Below are 21189 nucleotides of genomic sequence, written 5' to 3'. Positions count from 1 at the left end.
AGGTTTAGGCCCTCCTTTAACTAAAGCAAATTGATTTATGTAAGTGTCAAAAGTAACGAAATAATTGAGGAATTGTGTCATGGCATTTTTGTTTTGTTTTTTGGTGTGAAAATGTGAAATTTCTTTGTAACTGGTTGTTTGTCTGGTCCCGCAGATGATCAACATTGACTTTGCATACCAAGTCCTTGGTGGAGACGTGTTCTTTTTTGTTGATAAATAAAATGCCAAATGTCAATTCAAGAGTGTTGAGAATAAATATGATATTAGTGAAAACTGTTGTCTCTAAAATTGTATACTTGTGTTACATATTCAAAATCAGTCAAGTCAAATTTAGCACCTGGACTGGACACACAAGACGGCAAAGGGAAGGGAAACAGACCAATTGGTAAAACAAATGTGAGGAAATATGCTTCTAAAGGTAAAGAAGCTCTATCCTATCAGAAATTAGATTACAGTGAGAACACTTTAATATGACCTCTACAGACTAACAAAAACTAAATTCTCGTTTGGTTACCTGTTTCACTAAATCCTAAATTAGTTTTCTCCAACCAAGGCCAACAAATGCCGCTAGCATGGATGATTCTCCTACTTGCCCATCTTTGCTGGATTGCCTCCCTGCTGTTGAGTTGCAGTACACATGGAAGTGGGCAAGAACGGATCATAAAGTTGCTGTCCTCCAGGCCTAGAAGCTGGCTTACCAGAGGCAAATGCAAGATTGCCGCTAGTATGGATGATTCTCCTACTTTCCCATCTTTGCTGGATTGCCTCCCTGCTGTTGAGTTGCAGTAGACATGGAAGTGGGCGAGAACGGATCATAAAGTTGCTGTCCTCCAGGCCTAGACGCTGGCTTACCAGAGGCAAATGCAAGATTGTTGCTGAACTGTTGATTTGGAGCCTGTGGCATCTCAGGACGAGTCGAGTGAGCAGGATAATTTTGCTGAATTTGAATATGATTTCCCGGCCTCGGGGGCAGAGGAATGGGAAAATTGGGCATTTGGTGGGCTGGATTGAAGTTCCTTGGTCTCATTGGTAGGTGTGGCGTCCTAGGTGCAACAGGACTGGTGTCTAGAAATGTTGCATGTCTGGGAGGAACTGAGATGGCAGTTGAATTTCTGGCAAAGGGAACAGCAGATATATGAGCTGGTGGAGGTTGACCCATGTGGTCACCAACCTGTGGCCTCGATAACACCTCACTTCCCAGCTGAGGAGTCATATTTTGCACAGGCAACTGGAAAGACGGTGCCTGAGGTGATGGTTGAGGAACCATTGGTCTAGCAGGAGAAGCATTGTGTGCTGTATAGTGACTGCTTGGCTGGGGAACTGGTTGGAAGGATGGATTCGGTGGCCGGTGAGGCTGAAAAGTGAAATCGCCAGGGCTTGGAGCTGTCATCATTGGAGGTTTTGGGGGGGTGAAATTCGGAACACTTCCAGTAACAGGAATTGGCACTCTTGGTTGCATAGATGGGGCTAGAGATGTAACTTGTCCTGTTGAATGAGCTGGAACAGAACCTGATAAAGGGCTCATAAATGGTTTAGGTTGTGCAACTGCAGGCGTTGGAAGCATAGAAGCTGCTAATGTAGAAGGAATTCCCACTTGAGGCCGTGGAATAGAAGTAAAACTTGGTGCTGCATGGTTTACAGGAGCACTTGATAACAGAGTGGAAGGCCCAGGCGGGAAGGCAACAGAAGAAACCATATTGGCAGTTGATATATTTGAAGGTGGTGGCATAGACACAACACCTGGTTGTGGTGCAGGTACTCCGCTTGACCATCCAGTAGAGTTCCCAGAAGGTCCATGTGGATGATTAGACACATGTTGCGCAAATGGACCAATATTAAAGAGTTGGCCTGTTGGTGGGGGTCGGTTTCCCATGAATGTGAGTGGAGCTGAAATATTAGTTTGAACTGACGAAGGCTGGGGAGACATCAAAGAAAGATTTCTTGGCGGGCCAACATAACCAGGGCGGGTCTGAGCCATATACAAATGCTGCAAAACTTGTGTTGGAGGGTTTTGTCTAGGGGAAGCAAGAGCTGGTGGAGGCCCAAATAATGAAGGCAAGTGTGTAGAGTTGAAGGGTGATGTTGATTGATAGGAAGGATTGTTGAAAATTGGTCTTGAAGAATCTAGTGGAATGTAACCAGGTATATTCATTGGAGTGGAAGAGGGGCCAGTAGAGAAAAATGGACCAGGGTACTGAAACTGCCCATTTGGTGGAGTTTGTGTAGGTCCTGCCACTGGTTGCACAATTCCCTGGTTTAACATAGTAGGAATCATATTGGGGGTGGTAGTGTCCGGGCCTTGACTAGGAGCATGAGGATTATCACCAGAAACTGATGCCAGATTTCCCTAAATGGAAGTAATGATAGTAAGAAAACAACAACTGTAAAGTTGATAGTAAAATAACATGAAAGAAAAAAGGTATAAGAAATTAGGGTGTATATAAAGCTTCTTAAAATATTTTAAAATAATAATGTAACTCACGGATACAGAAGTCACTAGCAGGACAAGTACAGCAACTGCTGCATCTATTTTCTCAAATGTGTCAGCTGATATATGAACGTACAACTTTTCATATCCACCCTGGACTTCACTCCCATCAGAAAGGAAAAAAGGGGGAGAAACAAGAAGAGAAAAAAAAGGGGGAAGAAGAGAGAGAGGGAAGAAAGGGAGAAAAGAAAAGAAGGAAGAAGGAAGAAGGGGAGAGAGGGGAAAAGGAGGGGGAGAGAAAGAAAGAGAGGAAGAGAAGGGAAAAGGAGAGGGAAAGAAAGAGAGAGGAAAAGAAAGAAGAAGAAAAGAAAGAAGGAGAAAAACCCCCCCCCCCCCAAAAAAAAAAAAAAAAAAAGCTTGACTCAACAAAGCTCATCTCAGCCACTTGCAGTCATCTATTTGACCCTTTTTTTTTAACCGTATAACTTAAACTAGGATTCACATATCAATTTAAGTCACAGGCAATCATGTTTTCTCAAACAGCCTTAAAAATTTATTTCCAAATCTTTGTAGTAACGCACTACTAAGAAGAACCCCCAGGGCCCTCGACAACAGCAAACCCCAGACCCCGTGGAACAAAAGTGCAGCCCATTTTTTGGCCAAGGCACCTAACCGCTTCTTCAACATAAAATAAAAATAGGAGACTTCCCCGAAATATAGGAAGATTACTCTTGGACCTATTGTTTACCCCTCAAACCCCAAATTATAGCCAACCTGTCAGATTTCAAGTTCCGTACTTTATCATTGTAGAAGTCTTTCTTTACAAGAACATGCAAGATCACACTACAGCTTATGAGTCCAGATTAAAATTACACACACATGGCTCGTTTTTGGTAAGTTCTTTTTTTAATCAGTACAACTAAGATTGAGAACATTCAGACCTTGACAAAAATACCATATACTCTCTCAGCAGTTTGGATACAGCTTGAAGAAACAGTTAAATAGAAAAGTGTTGCATATATTGCAGAACAAGAACAAAACTTACAGGAATAGGAACAGTGGCCTCTTTCAACAAAGGTTTATAATCAGGTGGGGCCTTGTAACTTGGATTCAACTTTATTATTTCACCTGAATATCATCAAGAAGACAATAAGCATGCAATGCACAACATAACACACAGGAAGGTATAATCTAAGAAAGCTGTCAAACACACCTATGACTTCTCGCTTTTCAAGTTCCAACTGTTCTACGTCCTACATCGACGAACATTACTATCAGTGCTTAAGAATTGAAACATCATTCAATGTAGAAACATAGAGTGCCCAACAAATCAATGACAGAAAATGATAGGCAACTGTAAGGGAAGGTGAAATCGAATTCTACCTCTCTGTCAATTTGATGCCTAGAGGAGTTGTGGTGTGGATCTTGAGGTGCTGATGGTAAGTCCTCATCATTCTCAGCCTCTGACATTCCAGATTTCAGCTGTTGTGTAATTTGATCCACCCGAGTCTGCTCAAAATTTGTACCACCAAACAGGCAGTAATATCACTTAGTGGCACCTGGAATGGGAGGTTTCCATGTGAACCATTCACACAGAAGACACGGACCAGCATTTTATTACCCAATGGAAAAGGGAAACCATGAATTGCCACTAGAAGAGCAATATTTAATCCTCCCACAACTGGGGCAACAAGAGCCTCCAAACCATAAATTTGAAAGTCTTAAATATATTAGGACGGGAAGAGGCAATTAGAGAAGTTTGACATTGTACAAACATAAAAAAGGTAAAGTAGGAAAAGGGTACATAAATCAGGAACATATTTTGATCATAGCACTATGAAAATAATATAGCATCGCAAGAAAGACGACAAGAACAGCACTTGCAAACAATCCAAACAATACCTGATAAGCTAAGGCTCTTCCCTTTCTCACGGAAGCATCTTGGGTCAGATCAAGGCCCCATTTTGTTTTCCTCTGAATCTGTTTCTTACTTTCTCCACTAACTGCATCACTGGCTCCTAGGTTTTTACTTCCACGGAAGATGGGTACAAGCGAGCCCGACAGCTTGTTTTTCGGTATAACAAATCCAGACTTAGCAGCAAACATAGAGACCTTTTGAGTACCAGTTGATGGTGCAGATGAAATAGTTGCCCCAGACATCTCAACACTGTGAGGTTCAACTGAAGATGCAGCGTCAACCTTTGCAGTCATCCTGTTCTCCATTCCCATGGAAAGACCAAACAGTTCAAATGGGAAGAAGACTGGGGCAGTTATATTATGAATGGAACTGGAAGTGATGATTATTTTACAATCTTAATATCCCCTACTACCAAAAAGAATCAAAGAAAGAGAACATCCCTCAAATAAAAGTTCCAAAATCACGGAATTGAAGGGAACTGCAAAGGTCTGAGCTTAATTCAAAGAACTTCTTTAACTCTAAAAATGGAAAAACAAAAAAAAGAAGGGCCATTTAATAAACCCCAATAATTCCATTTTCTTTTCCATTCCTTTCCTCAGCTTTCTCAACATTCAAATAAAATGTTCTTCAATAAGAGAAAACCCTATCTGCCTTAACATATACATGTACAATTACACACCAATTACACACACAGATAACAGAGAGAGAGAGAGAGAGAGAGAGAGAGAGAGAGAGAGAGAGAGTACCTGAATAAGGTTTAGGGAGAAGTTACTTTCTCAGATGAAGGAGTGCATAGGAGAGAGAAGATCAGAACGCTGCGTTTTAGAGGATGGACTCAACCCAATTGCTCTTTCTGCTCTACTGTCAAGTGATAAGTCTCTCTTTTAGTAATGGAAATGAAAGCACGGCAACTTCTCCTCCATGGAGTGTTTTTACAGCGTACACTAACCAACGCGAGAGTCGACTCAGCCGAGACTCGATACGTACCGATCGGGTGGGATCCAGATGGGCCTGGCCTCAGTCCAACCAAGTTTATGAATCAACCATTCAACTTTAGGCCGAAGCCCAGCTCATCCAGCCCACCATCACTTAATTATTTTTCTTTTATTTTTTTTCTTAGAAAAAGAAAAAGGCAAGGGGAAGAAAATAATCTTTTTAAAAATAAAAAATATATAAGCGATAGTTAGAACTATATGAGAGGGGGATTTCTCACACACACATACAACTAAGATGTCATGAGATTTCAAACCTGAGACCGCTGATATGCAAGTAAATGTCATTTTGTATTGGGCTAGACCCTGTTAGCAGGAAGAAAATAATCTTAAATCATTGGTTTCGTTACTCATGATGTGACCATTTATATTTAGAGGGTTTACATATAAGCCCATAAATGGGGCCTAAATTATAAAGAAACTCTATAATACTTAAACTCTAGGGAAAAATTCAAGTTTTGAAAAGCCAAAAAAATACAACACTGTCACCGAAGTTTATCACTGAAAATCATATTGCAAGGATAGTAATGATATTTCACACATCATTTAAATTTAAAAAACAAGACAACTGGCCCTTTTTTTATTTATTTATTATTTATTTTTCAATTTATAGGTTCTAGTGTTATATATAATGCTAAAAATGGGATTTGTTATAAATATCTATTTTTATTTATATATTGAATTATGAGCTATTATTTGTATATGTGGCAGCTTTCTAGCTCACAAGACAAAAGTGGTGAATGGAGCCATGAGCTTAATAAGTTAATAACCAAATCAAGTTTTTACATAAAGTAAAGCGTCATTTTCACCACTAAGCATTTTATTACTGCGCTTAGTGATCTTATACTGTCTTCAATCATTCATCGCAGTACAATCGATCGGGCTAGAATAATTCATCGCACTACAAGGTCAACAAAAACTTGGGATAATAGCGCCTCAGCTCCACTTGGGAATGTAAACAAGTCTCAGAGTTAAAAATTGTGTAGACAAAATATTTGTGTTTAACCTGTTGTGTGTAATTGACGACTGCTCTGTGTATTGCATGCAGCTCAATAACACAAGTGCTGAGAAACATGAGAAATCCTAAATTTTCAAGATACAGAGAAGTGGTAGATAGGAAGTACGTACACTCAGCAGCAAAACTTTCTTTTGGGGTTTTGGCTAATGAAAAGCATCTCATTCTAAACTTTAATTCTTCTAATGATACGGTGGGGAAAAGAAAAGTATGTTTAACCGTTCAAATAAGCGATGGCCATTCTTGAAAACAATATTTTTGTTGCAACAGAGATACTGGAAGAATAGCTTCTTCAATCATTATCATAGTGGTGATAGAAGGAAAGGAAATTCTGCAGCAACAACAAATCTTGTTACCGATCTCTCAAGGTTAATATCAAGAAAGCTCACCTATATATAACATTTAAAAAAGAACAAAAATGCCACCTATTAACCCAGTCACGCAATACATACATACATGATACAGGGGCAGACAACCAAAGATAGTAAGCAGGAACTTCCCAAACAATAAATCAACAATTTAATATAGCTCCTTTCGTATGCAAATTCAATCTGGGCCAGCACATTGCTGAACACTATCAAGTGAAAGGATAGAAGTTTGAAAAGAGCAAACTTCCTAGAAGAATGTAGGCCGCAGAGTATGCCCAAACTATATATCCCCATCTCTTACCAGTACCAGGAGATTTCATTATATATGAGGCAAACCAATACAGAGGAGGGCTGAAAGATAAGAAACGAGTCGCAACCTGTCAAATATGAAGCATCAGAAGTAGTGATACATAGTGAAGATAGAACTGTTATTGGTTAAAAGGTAGCATCTTTACACCAATTTTTTAGAAGAAAACTTTCCATGTCATTTATTTTCACAGAATTATATTGATCCAATCAAGGAGAATACTGATAACCATAATTTAAGGTGATGTTTAACATTTCTCACATATTGCTAACTTAATATTGTTTAGCAAATTAAGGAATTTGGGAGGAAATAAAGTCAAACCTGCACATGCATGACAAAAAATGCTGTGGCTGCCATAAATCCCAAATGTAGAATACATGGAAGTACAGCAGCGGACAAATATCCTTGCTTTGCTGATAGTTTATATTCTTCTGGGAGTAGAGATGCACCATCTTTGGTCACTTGCTTCCTTGCTTTGAGATTGCGATTTTCTGTTACATTTGCAAATGATTGATTATGCAGTCTTGAAATGCAACATAAATGGAAGAAAAACGATATGCCCAAAGTAATGATTAGGTCATGCATAATATAACAAGATGCGCCTACACATATTGATTAGGATCATAGTACAGGTGCAAGATACTAAAGTGGAGATATGAAGGATCAAAAAATCACAAAAGCTAACCTAAATGAATGAATCCCTTGGGCGCATTTCAACAATAAGCTAATAGTTTACTACCAACAAATTATTATATAATCAGAATAGGCTATAAATATACCAAACTTAGATAATTAATAACTAATGTCAATGACAGAAATACTATGTCAAGTTGTCAACTAGTGAATCACAAACCAGTGCCGTTTAGAAGTAATACCCCGACTGTTGGAAGAGTTTTCTGCAAAAGAAAAGAACACAGCAGCAGAATCTTTATGCTCAGGAGGAGCACAGAAACCCAAAGAGAAGAAAATTTCAGGCTTTAGCTTTGCGTAATGGACAATTGAGCAAAGTGCCAGAGACAATATTGGCGATGCCAGCAGAAAGTTTGGTAACTGTTTAACTTGGAAGTATCTCAAGAAACCGACTCCCCTGCCATCAAGGTAAAGCATCAATATAAGTATAAATTTGTAAAAATAACTCTTTCCACTTCCAAATTTTTTATAGCTAAACAAGAGAAATAATGAGTAATAGCCTGATGAATAAGCATTGGTGGTTTAAGATCAAAATACCAGTAATGACTTTGAATATAATTGTACAGCAAAGGTACTCTTGCTTTGCACCAGGGACTCATATTATTTGGAAGATGTCCAAGGCAGATATTGTTGTATCCGTAGGCTTGAAATGCAACAAAAGGAACAAAAATACATATACAACGCAGAGCTCCACCAACAACAACCTGCAATGCCAACTAGCATAGAAATGAAATTTACTAAGTGATCATCTTCTTCATAAAAACAAACAAAAAATTTGCTTTGCACTAAATAATTGACATGCTCCTACAAAATATTCTAATGGCATACATAAATAGCCGATAATCAGGAGATTGAAGCTTAATCTCATGGAACTAGGTAGACAAAATAACTGACTGATAATCAGGACATTGAAGCTTAGTCTTTAGTATGTATCAGTTTTTAATGATAGAGGAAAGATAAATTTGGAACCTACAAAAGCACGCTTTCTCAAGAAAATGGCATCATAAGCCTGATGCATGGTCTGAAAACAGAAATAACCAGCATTGATTATTCCATTGGACCTTGAAAATCCCGAGAGGGCAAACCAAAGAACAGCAATAACATCTTTTCCAGATATTAGATGGTACAATCCTCCAACTGAAAATAGGGCGTACAAAGTCTCGGAATATCTGCAGTAGAAAGCACATAAAAGACCTCAGTTTAATTCAATTTCATAGGTATCGATTCAGATGAATTAAGAAAAAGAAAAGAAAATTACATTGATGAATAAAATATGGAAGCTGGGTTGAAGCAAAACAGAATTGAAGCTCTCAATGCTGCGTCATGATCCTTCAAAATCACAACTGAAAGCCTGTTAAAGTGACAGCAAAAGAACAGCAATCAAAAGTTTAAAACCAAAAAAAAAAAATGTCAATATAAATTATTAAGCGCAGAACAATGAAGCAGTGGCTAAGCAGTTGTAGATACTTGTAGTCAAAGGAAAATCTCCTTCGCACCAAGTGGGTGGTAAGTAAAAAGGGTTAAGTTAGGGACAGTGCTGTCCTACACAAAGTAAAACTTAGAATGGTGCGGCACCACATAGCATATCATATGCAAGTACACCCCTATGAACCTCCTAATTCATGGCCACACCTGGTCGCGGTTAAAGATTATATTTCTCCACTCTGGATTCTAATATATCTCTTCTTTCTTTCTTTTCAATTATCAATAAAAGAATAAGGCTCTCATAGAAGGAAAGGTATTTACTTTCATTTGTAAAATGGTGCAAGTAAAGCTAATTATTGTAGGGGAAAAAAACATATTTGAAGCTACCAAATAATTTTAATCCCAATAAAGATTTACTGAGTCAAATTGAATTTAGAAAAATCCAACCAAATCACCTGTATAAATAAACCGCCACAATTACAAAGGCAATGTTATTGATCACAAAGCCGGATAATCCCAATACAGCTCTTTGCCCAATAACTGGAACCAGCGGCGCCAAAACTGAAACACAAAGCACTCCCTCAAAAAACAAAAAAACCCATTCAATCATCAACAAACTGATACAAAATCACCAAGTGGGTATGCATAAAGTTGACAAATTTCCAACTGGGTATTGCTTAAAAATGAAAAAAACTAATAAATTTACCAAAAAGGTATCGCTGAAAAACTGGTAAAGCTGAACCAAACCTGTGCGAGATAGCAGTGAAATGCAAAGAGGAAGGAGGGGGAGGAAAGCATAGGTCTGCTCGTACTCGTAGCCACATTGTGCAATTCGAACAAAGTAGACACTATCCCAGACAATGCTGGATTCAATAGCTGAACCCAGAGAAGGCAAAAGAACGTGTTGTTGTTGTTGTTGTTGTTGTTGAAGATCAACGTTGGGTTGTGAGGTGTTGTTGGATAGGCAATTGGGGTTGATGGGGGCGGAGGTGTCGTAGGGGCTCAAGAGGGTCCGCCATAGGAGGATCAGAGTCAAGACTATGAGTCTAGATATGATTGCTGATTTGATTACTGTGGTTTCATGGTGGAGTTTCGGTGAGGTTTTGGTCTGAGTCATTTGAATTTGGTTGCAGAGGTTGTGGGGGTCAAGGCTTGGAGAAGGAGATGGAATTGCAGAACTGGAAAAAAGAAATCGGGAAGAGTTTTTGCGGCATGTCGTACGAAGGTCTCAGTAATCATACACCGGACCACATGTCGGTAATGTTCTATTAGATTCATTTACGCGTATAGCCAAACGGCTATACTGGGGTTTTTAAATTTTTTATAAAAGAAATCGTATAGCCGGCCGGCTATACTGGGTTTATTTTGCCAATTTTTCCAAAAGAAATAGTATTTAGCGCCGCTATACAGGGTTTTTCCCCTCCTTTTTTATAACAGAAATAGTATAGCCGGGCGACTATACGAGGTCGTTTCGTAATTTTTCGAAAAGAAATAGTATCGCCGCACTGCTATACTGGGATTTTTACAAATTTTTTGTGGAAAAAGTATAGGCGCCCGGCTACACTGGTATTTTCCTAAATTCTATTTAAAGAAATCGTATAGCCGCACGGCTATACCCCCTTCCAATTGTTTTCCAAAGAAATAGTCTAGCCGAGCGGCTATACTCGGGTTTTTCAATTTTTTAAAAAAAGAAATGGTATAGCCGAACGGCTATACAAGGTTTTTTCCAATTTTTTATAATTTAGACATAGTATAGCCGGGCGGCTATACTAGGGTTTTTTCCTAATTTTCCGAAAAGAAATAGTATAGCCGGAGGGCTATACTGGGTTTTTCCCAATTTTTTATAAAAGAAATAGTATAGCCGCAAAAGAAATAGTATAGCCATGCGGCTATACTTGGATTTTTCCAAATTGTTTCTTAAAACAATATAGGCGGGCGGCTATACAGGTATTTTTCTAAATTCTATTTAAAGAAATAGTATAGCCGGTCAGCTATACTTGTCTTTTTCTAATCTTTTATAAGAGAAATAGTATAGCGGTGCGGCTATACTAGGTTTTTTCCTAATTTTTTAAAAAAGAAATGGCTATACTAGGATTTTTCCAATTTTTGTAAAAAATAATTAGTATAGCCACATGGTAAAATTCATGTTTTAAAAAAAGAAAGTGTACAATACTTATATTGGACATATACGTACATATTTTTCATGTTCAATATACATATTTTTTTACAAAATTTTCTAAAATGCACAAAAAATTCATGTATTATACACATTATTAAATACAAATAATATATATTTAAATATTATATTGTGACCGAACTTTTATTAAATACTACAGACGCGCGGCTATACTACGGTTTTAAAAAAAATTTCGAAATATTTTTTAAAAGCTCGGCTAAATTGGGTTTTTTCAATTTTTTATAATAGAATACTACGTTTTTTCCTAATTTTTAAAACAGAAATCGTATAGCCGAACGGCTATAGGCAGTTTTGCCAACTTTTAAAAGAAATAGTATGGCCGCACGGCTATACTGGGTGCTTTCCAATTTTGTTATAAAAAGAAATAGTATAGCCGTACGGCTATACTAGGTTTTTTCCTAATTTATAAAAAAAAAAAAAAAAGTATAGCTTAACGGTAAAATTCACGTTTTTAAAAACGAAAATGTACAATACTCATATTGAACAAGTACGTACGTATTTTTCATGTTTAATACATGTATTCATACAAAAATTTCAATAATACACACAAAATTCATGTATTTTATACATTATTGAATACAAATAATACATATTAAAATATTATATTGTCGCTGAACTTTTAAGTTGTACTTTGCCAAAATTTTGCCGAATAAAACACATATCTATAATAGAAATAGCTACCTAAAGTAAACAGTATAGCCGAAAGGCTAGACTCGGCTTTTTCTAAGGTTTTCAAAAGAAATAGTATTTTAAAAGGCTATACTGGGTTGTTTCCAATTTTTAAGAACGGAAATAGCTCAGTTATTTTTTAATTATTTATAAAAGAAATGGTATAGCCGGGTGGCTATACTAGGTTTTTCTTAATTTTTCAAAAGGAAATAGTATAGCTGCATGGTAAAATTCCCTTTTTTTGAAAAGAAAATGTACAATATTCATATTGAACATGTATGTACGAATTTTTCATGTTTAATACGAGCATTTTTTTAATTTAAATAATGCACACAAAATTCATGTATTATACACATTATTGAATGCAAATAATATATATTAAAATATTATATTGTGACTGAACTTTTAAGTTGTACTTTGCCGAAATTTTGCATATCTGAAATGCATTATGTGTAGATGAAAACATGAGGTGATATGCATTTCAAATGTTTACATCTGATTTTGTGGCTGATAACTTCTTTTCATGCATGTTAGATAATTAGATTATGCCATACATCATCAACATGGTTAGAAATGTATTTCAAACAAAAATTTATTGTTATTAAATGAAAGAACCCTACAAAAGAAATTGCCTTGGGCACACGACATTCTGCGAGTCTAAATGAAAGAACCCTACAAAGAAATATATATGTCGTTAAAAAGAGAAGTGATTTAGTATGAGCTTGACAGGATCATTTCAAATCATAAATGGTGATAACTGTCCCAAAATGAAGATGGTTACGGCACACTGATTTATAACTAACACCCATGTGCTGGTATGGTTTTGATTTATGCTTTACAAACTTTTTTTGTGATCCACACACGTGGCACAATACTAATAGAGAAAGAGTGATCCATTTAGATTAGCTACCTTAAACCAGGAAGAGAAATGCTAGCAACTTTCTCTCTAACTTTCTCCTTTGGACCTTCTCCATTTTTCGATTGACATGTGTCATTCTCTTTACACTTAAAACAATGTCATTAATATATAAAAGTTAACTTTTGATTTCCAACTTTACCCTTATTAAATGTATTCAATTTATTCAAAAAAATTTCACAACTTTTTTACCATCAGTTTTTTTTTTTAATGTCAATTATTTTTTTCAAGAAAATGTCTAATTTTTTCAAGTTTGGTTTTTTTTTTAAAACACAAAGGACTTTTTTATTTTATTTTAAATATCTAAACCCTTTGTGTGTTTATAAATAAATATATATAAAAAAACCCAGACATTTCCTCTTTAAAGTATATATTTTCTTTAAAAAAATAATTGATGTTAGAAAAAAATTAATAAGATGGTAAGAAGGTTTTGAAATTTTTTTGGATAAATTGAATACATTTAATAAGAGTAAACTTGGAAAGCAAAAGTTAGCTTGTATAATATATTAATGACATTATTTTAAGTGTAAGGAGAATGACACATGTCAAGCAAAGAAGAGAGAAGGTCCAAATGAGAAGGTTAGAGAGAATGTTGCTAGCATTCCTCAACCAGGAATCACTTGGGTCAAAGGCACATTTAATTCTGCAACTTTTTTCTAGCCACATCATCACTGCACTTTTAATCATAGGTCTAGATCACCATAACTTCAGCACAAGGTCCCATTCGACTCCGTTTAATATGAATCTAATTATTTGCTTTTCCTTCTCCTTTATATTTCAAGTAAAGTTAGAACTTAGAAAATGCTCCTCCATAAAAGGTTTTGGATTCTAGTCCTAGCATTCGTGTAGTTTGCGTGAGTTTAATATATTATCTTCATTCTCAATAAAAAAAGGTATTAAAATAAACTTATAAGTTCTTTTTGATTGTTATTAAAATTTTACTTTAAAGTAAAGCATTCATCCTGCAAAAAGTCCTGCCAATACTTATGAAATTGCACTGTTGGAAAGAAAATCACTTATAATTTTTACTGCATCATGAGCATGTTGAAACAAAGTTCTAAATAGAAGAGCTTTATCACATGGGGAAGAGTTGTGATCCTAATTTATTTATGAAAAGCAGAACAAGTCCAAAGCCTCTTTGTGACTTTCTTGTTCACTAGCTAGAATCAATGTGAAAGCCAAATTTGTCTGCCTCCAAAAGGATAATGGTTGGGGTATAAAGTAAGTTGTGTCTTGTATTTCCTATTTTTCTTGTACTTATGTTAACATTATTATATGACTGAAAGATTTCTTTTTCTTTTGGGGTCTGCATAACCTTAATTAAGTAATATCTGATCACGGATGAATGAAATGGTCACGGATTCACACAAAAATTTAATCCAGATTATCACGAGTTGCCAAAAACTAGTTGAAAATAATGGTTCTTGAGTGAAACGAAATAGAGGCATATCTTAAATATCTGTCATTTTTGTTTTCTGCTTCTGAATTTGAGAGATTGATGCTGCAACAAGAACATACAGCACAGGACAATGAAGTACCCTTTTGTTTATCCACTTAAACAACTCATCTTTCAGCTAACTGAAAAGATCCTAACCGTCCTGTGTAGTCCTAGATCTGGCTAAAATGTATAGAACACAAATAAGGGGAAAAGAAAGCCATATGACACTACCATATACTTCTAAGTAAAAATTACAATCACCGTAATTCACCTACTACGTACGTACATACAATGAAGAGTTACATTCTTCCAACGATTTCTACCACACCAGTGTTTTGTTACTTCAAAACTCTTTCTTTTTTCTTGTCTTGTTAGGGGGACGGGGATGTTGTTGTCGCTTTGCTAGGACAAAATTTTAGTTCATTTGGATTGGAGTTGCGCAAATGGTGGGTAGCCAAGACAGGCCATTTTAGGGATGTGATATTTTGTGCTCTCTGTGAGAAGACCTTATCCATTTGAGGACAAAAAATGTGCTCCACATGTGAAGCCTCCCCAGCGGGACTTCACTAATAGCTTGCACAATTATTGCTACTCCACTACCCAACCACTTTCCAAATCTCTCCAAAAAATGCATAAAAGCCCAAAAAAGGGTAGCCAAGAAAAAACATAAAAACCAGAAAGCATCCGTTCCAAGACAGGCCATTCTTTTTTCTGTAATCTGTTTCTGCATTACAATGAGCAACTCAAAGAAGCTGAGTGTGGCGCTCTCAAGCATCTTGGTGCTGATGTTGCTAGTTGATTTTGGCAGCTCAAACATAGACCAAGATAGGGCGGAATGTGCAGAACAACTAGTAGGGCTTGCCCCATGCCTTCCTTATGTAGGTGGTGATGCCAAAGCTCCCACACTAGACTGTTGCACTGGGATTAAAGAAGTGGAGCAGAAGAGCAAGAAATGCCTCTGTGTCCTAATTAAGGACCGCAACGATCCGAATCTTGGCCTCAAGATCAATGCCACTCTTGCATTACAACTTCCTACTTCTTGTCATGTCCCTGTTAACATATCTAGATGTGTTGGTAAGCCCCTAACATATTTGTATATTAAAGTTTTACATACTTAGATGCATGATTAACTATTATGAACAAAATAGTTTGATCATTTTGGATGTTGGTGATGGATTCAGATCTCTTGAATTTGCCATCAAACTCTCCGGACGCTAAGATGTTCAGGGAATATGCAAACAAGACTGCAGCTAGCAGCACTGTCCCTATAGCCAGTGGTATAACAAATTTTCTTCTTCTAGCTGCATAATCTAAAGCTTCCAATTTTGAACTTCAAGTACAGTTTTTGTGAATGGTGATTTAGTTTTTAGAACTGAATAGTTCTTCATCATCTAGCTGTTGTATTTATTCTGCTTGGTTTCTGTTAATAGGGAATTCTACAAGCAATGGTACAGTTGCTCAAGCAAAGAGTGATGGTGTGAGCCTGGAAAAGAGAGTGCTGGGAGTAGAGATGCTTCTTGGGAGCTTAGCCTTAATGTGGTTTTATACTTAACATCTTGTGTTTTAGGCTTGATTGATATAAGTAAGATGACTTGTCCCCATTTTACCTCTGAGTGTGTGTGTTATTTCTACGATTGTATTGGATGTATGAATCAATAGGAATCATTTTAAACGAGTGTGTCCAACTTGATTTCAACCTTTTTTATGTCCTGTTGTAATGAAAAATGTATACAAATTTCTAGCAACTTACATATTCTTTCTTCTTTCTTTAGTTTAGATCGTCCATCTAACCAAATTGGTTCGAAGTTGCTGTAAAGAATGTTATTGTACCTTAATGCTGTCATAATTCTTTGACTCACCTAACCTTCCTAACTCCGTATTTGGATCGGTTCATATTATCATCCAAATCAACACATGGACTCATCCAACGACAACAAAAATGCAACACGGACTCAAAGTTTTTAGGCCCACCTTTGCAAAGAAATGTCATGTGTAGCTCAAGCAAAAGTTAGCAACTTTTCTGACTCATAAAAAAAAAAAAAAGTTAGTAGCTTCAACTCCAAAAACTAGGTCAAGTTGTATATACCAAATTCAAACAATGGTTGATGAAAATATAAACAATGCTTTGGTGTACCTTTCTATTTTATTTTATTTTTTCTTCCATTTTTGGGTTATAGTGGTGACGCATGAATTTTAAGGTTTTTTTGTTTTGTTTTTTTGATATACATGAAAACTGTTTTTATTAGTCACTTGAGTATTCACTGGATAAGGATAAATTTAAGTTTTTTGGTCATATTTGATACAAGTCATTTTATCCTCTTTTTTGTTTTTTTTGCTTTTATCCCAAGAATTTTCTAAAAAAATTATTGGTGTTGACACATTTTCTGTACCTACCCCCCGGATGGACTTCAAGAAAAACCCATGACTTTCAATTAAAACCATACAGACCCCAAATAAATCCAACCGCCCAAGTCTCTGGAATCCAACGGTGTATAATTCTCTAAGCCCTTACTTCCTGTCTATTTATACAAAAAAACCTGCCCAGAAAATCCAGTCTGCAAAGATATACCAAATCCAAAGCACCCAACTTTTTCCGTTCAAAGGTCAAACTCACACGCTCTCTCTCTAAACCCGACCCGGATATGGCATTGAAACCGAAATCCCATATGGGTCTGATCCCAATCCTCATCTTCTTCATCTCCATCAACCCCAGACCTTCTCTTTCGCTCTCTGAGAGCCCTGCAACAGTGTTCGAGATTTTACCCAAATATGGGCTCCCAAGTGGGCTTCTACCCTCGTCGGTTTCGAACTACACGTTGTCCGACGATGGCCGATTCGTCGTCGTTTTGGGGAAGCCGTGCTACGTGCAGTTCGAGTACTTGGTCTACTACGAGAAGACCATAACTGGCAAGCTCACCTATGGCGCGATCACAGAGTTGAAAGGCATTCAGGTCCAAAGGTTCTTGTTTTGGTTCGATGTGGACGAAATCAGAGTCGATTTGCCGCCTTCTGATAGCATTTATTTCACTGTGGGCATTATTAACAAGAAGCTCGATGTGGATCAGTTCCAAAATGTCCATTCTTGCCGCAACGGGTTATCGGGTTCTTGTCTCGGGTCGTTGAAACGGGGTATTCAGGTACTTATTTATCGGGTTCTTTTTGTTCTGATTATGTTTGGATTTTTGCTTTCTGTTTTTATTGAATTCATTTTGTGCGCCTTTCAATATGTGTGTGTTTATAGTGCTGGAGCTAAATAATTATATCGAAGTATATTTTAATTCTTGGACTGGTCTTCTTTATTAAAAAGGATCAGTTTTCTTTGTAAAGATTCTCCCTTTGTTTATGTGTATGTATGTGCATGCGTACAGCTCTTGATATTTATCAGAGGTTTATTTCAATTCCTGGATAATCTTTTTTCCCCCCGATAATTGACAATGGAGTTTACTCATCGAATATTGTGATATTTTGCTCAATCCTATTTTGTATGACGTTCATGCATTGAATTAGAATGGACTAGGAATTGTTGTTTGTGGAATGAAGTTATGGAGGGTTTCATAGAATGGTTGAAAACTTGGAATGTGAGAGCATGCTTTTAAGTGAACTTGAAATTGAATGAAAATCAAGTGTTTCAGTATCATGAACTTGAACCAGGACACCCAATTTTAGGAACTGTTTAGTAGAAAGCTCATAAGTTCATTGAACTCCTGTTCGGTGCAAATGCATGATCATTATAAATTCTTTATACTAACGCGTATTTTGTGCACTCTGCTAATTTGCCTGGTAATATGCTTTAAGGTCATTGTTGTGGATTCAGGTTCTTATGGTACTATAAAATGGTCATTTTGTGCTTGGAATGGGGACTTGGGAAGTTGACTATTGCTTTTCATGCTTACCAATCTCCGGTTCTAACTTTTGTGTGCGGTACACCTTAAATATTAATCTATAATCTTCATTACAAATTGCAACATCTGAAATTGTCTCTGTATGTAAGATTCATGCATTGTTACTTATCTTTCCAGTATTTGAGAAATCTTGAGCTTTTGGAGTAAGTCTAAGCATGGGTGTTGTGTCTTTTAGGGATGAGATTGTTGTTTCCTTGACTTAGTTTTGTTAATTTGAAAGTTAAGAACAAAGAGGCACACTAAAAAAGAAACTCTGACAATGAAACAAGTAGGTTTAACAGAACTCTTCAATCAGGTGAGAATTAATCCTTCCATAGGGCATAGTTAATCTTGAAGTCATTTTGCTCTGTTGGAAAACTTGGAAGAGATAAGAACCAGGTGTTGAGTGTGGTCTTTTGTTGCCTTCAAAAGCAGGAAAAGGCCTTACAATCACATGATTACAAGTGACCAAGCTTTTGCTTGATCTGTGGAAAAAATGCAAAATATGATTATGAAGAGCTGATGTTAAAGGTGGTTTGTGTTTGATAAATTAGAAAGAATGTAAGGATGCATTAGTACCTTCTTACTCCAACATAAAATTTGATGCTTATTGAAGTTTCTTAATTATGGAGTGGTGTAGTTGCTTGTCTCCGAGATGTTGAGCATTTCACCTACTCTAGGTAGCACAATCACCAATACTGATACTGATCATCGTCATCCTGGGCCCTCTTAAATACATGGGTCAGCCATATCATTCATGTTCCACTCTTTCTGTTATCTACAAGGCCTTGTTTTTCTTTCCCGGGTATTCCTTGTTCCCATATTACGTTGGGTCAATAATCTAAGTCTTTTACTTTCAGTTTTAGTTTCTCTCTCTTAGGTTATAGGTGCATCTAGTGGTCTATATTGTAAGCCTGCTGTCTCGTATTTTATTTATTTATAGGCGCCGCTCCCATTGCTTACCGTCTTCGAAGTTCCTGCATCAATTGATAATCTTGCCTTCCTGATCTTTTCAGAGGTGATATCAAGAGATGCTGAACATTCTTGTTTTCTAGTTGTTCATCTCACTGAGATTACTTATTTGGATAGTTTCGTATTTGGATTTAGCTGCTAGATTGACTGAATATCTACATTAAGTGAGATTTAGAGTTCAAATTTATTTTCCATATCATTTGTGTACCCCCTTCAAAATTGGAATATGTACTTGTGAACTTCTCACTACTGATATGTATATAACTTCTTCTTGTCCTGTGGTGATTTGCAGCTTCCATCTCCAGTGGAAGATATTGAGATGCTAATTACTGAGTAGGCACCACCAAGTGGTTTTCTTGTACGTTGTAGTGGCAGAGCAAAGGCTCTCCGACTTAGTTCACACGTTCAGGCTCACAGCCCATTGAGTTTGGTTTTAGTAGAATCGAGTTTGTTATGGACTTACCGGACATGTTCGGTGGTTGTATTCCATAAGGGAATTTACCTGTGTTACTGTAACTGTGTAGTCTGTATCTGCTGTGTAAAGGAGTTAATCTTGTATATTACGTTTGATGTTAAAACTTGTGTTGTACCCATTAACACCGATGAATGGTAAAAGGTGATTTCCCATCATGTTGCTTATATCTTGGAAGTGTTGTGGAAGAGTCTATGGAAATTGGACGCAAAAGATCTCCGTGCTCTGAGATCTATGTGAAAAGAATGTATAAGTTTGTCTTTATATTAGTTTCATTAACTAAAAGATTAATCTGGAAAGATTAAAAAAGATGAATTAAGTTGTTAGCTGAAGATTATTCAATAAATAGTACCAGAGGTGCATGAAATATGATGTTTTGAATCTGGAGGAGGAAGATGATGCGGTAGCTCTCCTTGCTTGTAAGAAGTCGAGGTTACCTTCTGTGGGGAATGGAACTGATTTTCTCCCTACTTCCACTCTTATGTCAATTCTTATCTCCTTTATTTTGTTTTCGGATAAAGAAAGTGGAAACAAGAATTTGACATTAAAGTGAACGTTTTTGTTACAATTTCGGCGGGGTTAGAAGCACTTTTTGACAATCAAAAGCGCTTTTTAGATAAACATGTTGCTTCAGAAGCACAAAAGGACTGCAAACTCCCCAAATTCCTGTATTGAAACCCAAGTCCAACCGAAGTATAAAACCATGGAATTTGACTCCCATTGTCAACATCTTGGCTGCTCTTGTTATCTGCATCGACACCAATCATTTGCTTAGGAATTGGAAATATAACAGGACATTTACTTGTTGAAATAACAGAAGATTCAATTGGGAGGAGCAGGACAATCAAGTAACAGAGCATTTAGTACTCAGAGAGACTGCATTGCACTCTATAACTACTGTGATGAGCAGAACATTGAAGGGTGAGTAACTTCACAAATATCATATGAAGTAGATTACTTTTTATCTGCAATATATGTCTGTGAATTTATACATATAATATATATTTTGAAGATTGCTATATTCTGAAATGCTTGTGGATTTTATTACTTTCTTTTAACTGAAAGAATAGTCTTAAAGAAAACGAAGACATAATTTAGTGCCTTACATCAGTAACAAAACAAAGAAGAGAAACATTAAAAGTGTACAAGATATAAGATTCTTAGTGACCGTTTGGCATTGCTTATTTTGGGGTGATAAATGATTTTTAAAATTTTTTGGAAAGCCCAGCCTGTTTGATAAATTATGAGAAAATCACTATTGTTAAAACTTGCTGTGAGAGAAAGCTGTAAGGGAAAGCAGCTAATGAGGTGCTTTCATTTTCTAATTATGCAGGAATTATTTTTGAAGAGTTGCTGGGTTTAATGATTATGGATAATCATTTTCTGATTATGCGGGGATCAGTACCAACACTTATAACAAAAATTTACCAAACACCAAACTCCTTTATCTCACAGCTGATTTCTCTCACAGAAAATCTGACAGCAATTATTTTCACAGCAC

At 36.6% G+C, this 21189-nt stretch overlaps 4 protein-coding genes across 5 annotated transcripts; 2 read left to right on the top strand and 2 right to left on the bottom strand.

The window, feature by feature from the left end:
* LOC18772544 (extensin) lies at positions 232 to 5262 on the bottom strand. The gene is made up of 7 exons (XM_020567303.1): positions 5093 to 5262; positions 4331 to 4640; positions 3812 to 3937; positions 3642 to 3681; positions 3432 to 3556; positions 2483 to 2602; positions 232 to 2347 (listed from the first exon to the last, which is right to left on the bottom strand). Exons 2-7 carry the CDS (start codon positions 4637 to 4639, stop codon positions 740 to 742), a joined length of 2328 nt encoding a protein of 775 aa, XP_020422892.1. The 5' UTR covers position 4640; positions 5093 to 5262; the 3' UTR covers positions 232 to 739.
* Positions 6627 to 10380, bottom strand: LOC18771944 (GPI mannosyltransferase 2). 2 transcript variants are annotated; one of them, XM_020567174.1, is made up of 8 exons: positions 9891 to 10380; positions 9599 to 9704; positions 8977 to 9069; positions 8692 to 8887; positions 8256 to 8422; positions 7904 to 8115; positions 7350 to 7519; positions 6627 to 7098 (listed from the first exon to the last, which is right to left on the bottom strand). In XM_020567174.1, the coding sequence occupies exons 1-8, from the start codon at positions 10258 to 10260 to the stop codon at positions 6931 to 6933; spliced, it is 1482 nt and encodes a 493-aa protein (XP_020422763.1). In that variant the 5' UTR covers positions 10261 to 10380; the 3' UTR covers positions 6627 to 6930. The 2 variants fall into 2 exon arrangements, with proteins under 2 accessions (XP_020422763.1, XP_007207318.1); XM_007207256.2 differs by having other exon boundaries at positions 8256 to 8434; positions 9891 to 10379.
* LOC18774218 (protein YLS3) lies at positions 14923 to 16124 on the top strand. The gene is made up of 3 exons (XM_007205908.2): positions 14923 to 15437; positions 15545 to 15640; positions 15794 to 16124. The coding sequence occupies exons 1-3, from the start codon at positions 15098 to 15100 to the stop codon at positions 15913 to 15915; spliced, it is 558 nt and encodes a 185-aa protein (XP_007205970.1). The 5' UTR covers positions 14923 to 15097; the 3' UTR covers positions 15916 to 16124.
* LOC18772905 lies at positions 16846 to 19857 on the top strand. Its single transcript, XM_007205926.2, has 2 exons — positions 16846 to 17500; positions 19509 to 19857. The coding sequence occupies exons 1-2, from the start codon at positions 17006 to 17008 to the stop codon at positions 19551 to 19553; spliced, it is 540 nt and encodes a 179-aa protein (XP_007205988.1). The 5' UTR covers positions 16846 to 17005; the 3' UTR covers positions 19554 to 19857.

Source organism: Prunus persica, chromosome G6, assembly GCF_000346465.2.
Source record: "Prunus persica cultivar Lovell chromosome G6, Prunus_persica_NCBIv2, whole genome shotgun sequence".
Classification (NCBI taxonomy): Eukaryota; Viridiplantae; Streptophyta; class Magnoliopsida; order Rosales; family Rosaceae; genus Prunus; species Prunus persica.
This window is presented reverse-complemented; position numbering and strand designations above follow the sequence as displayed.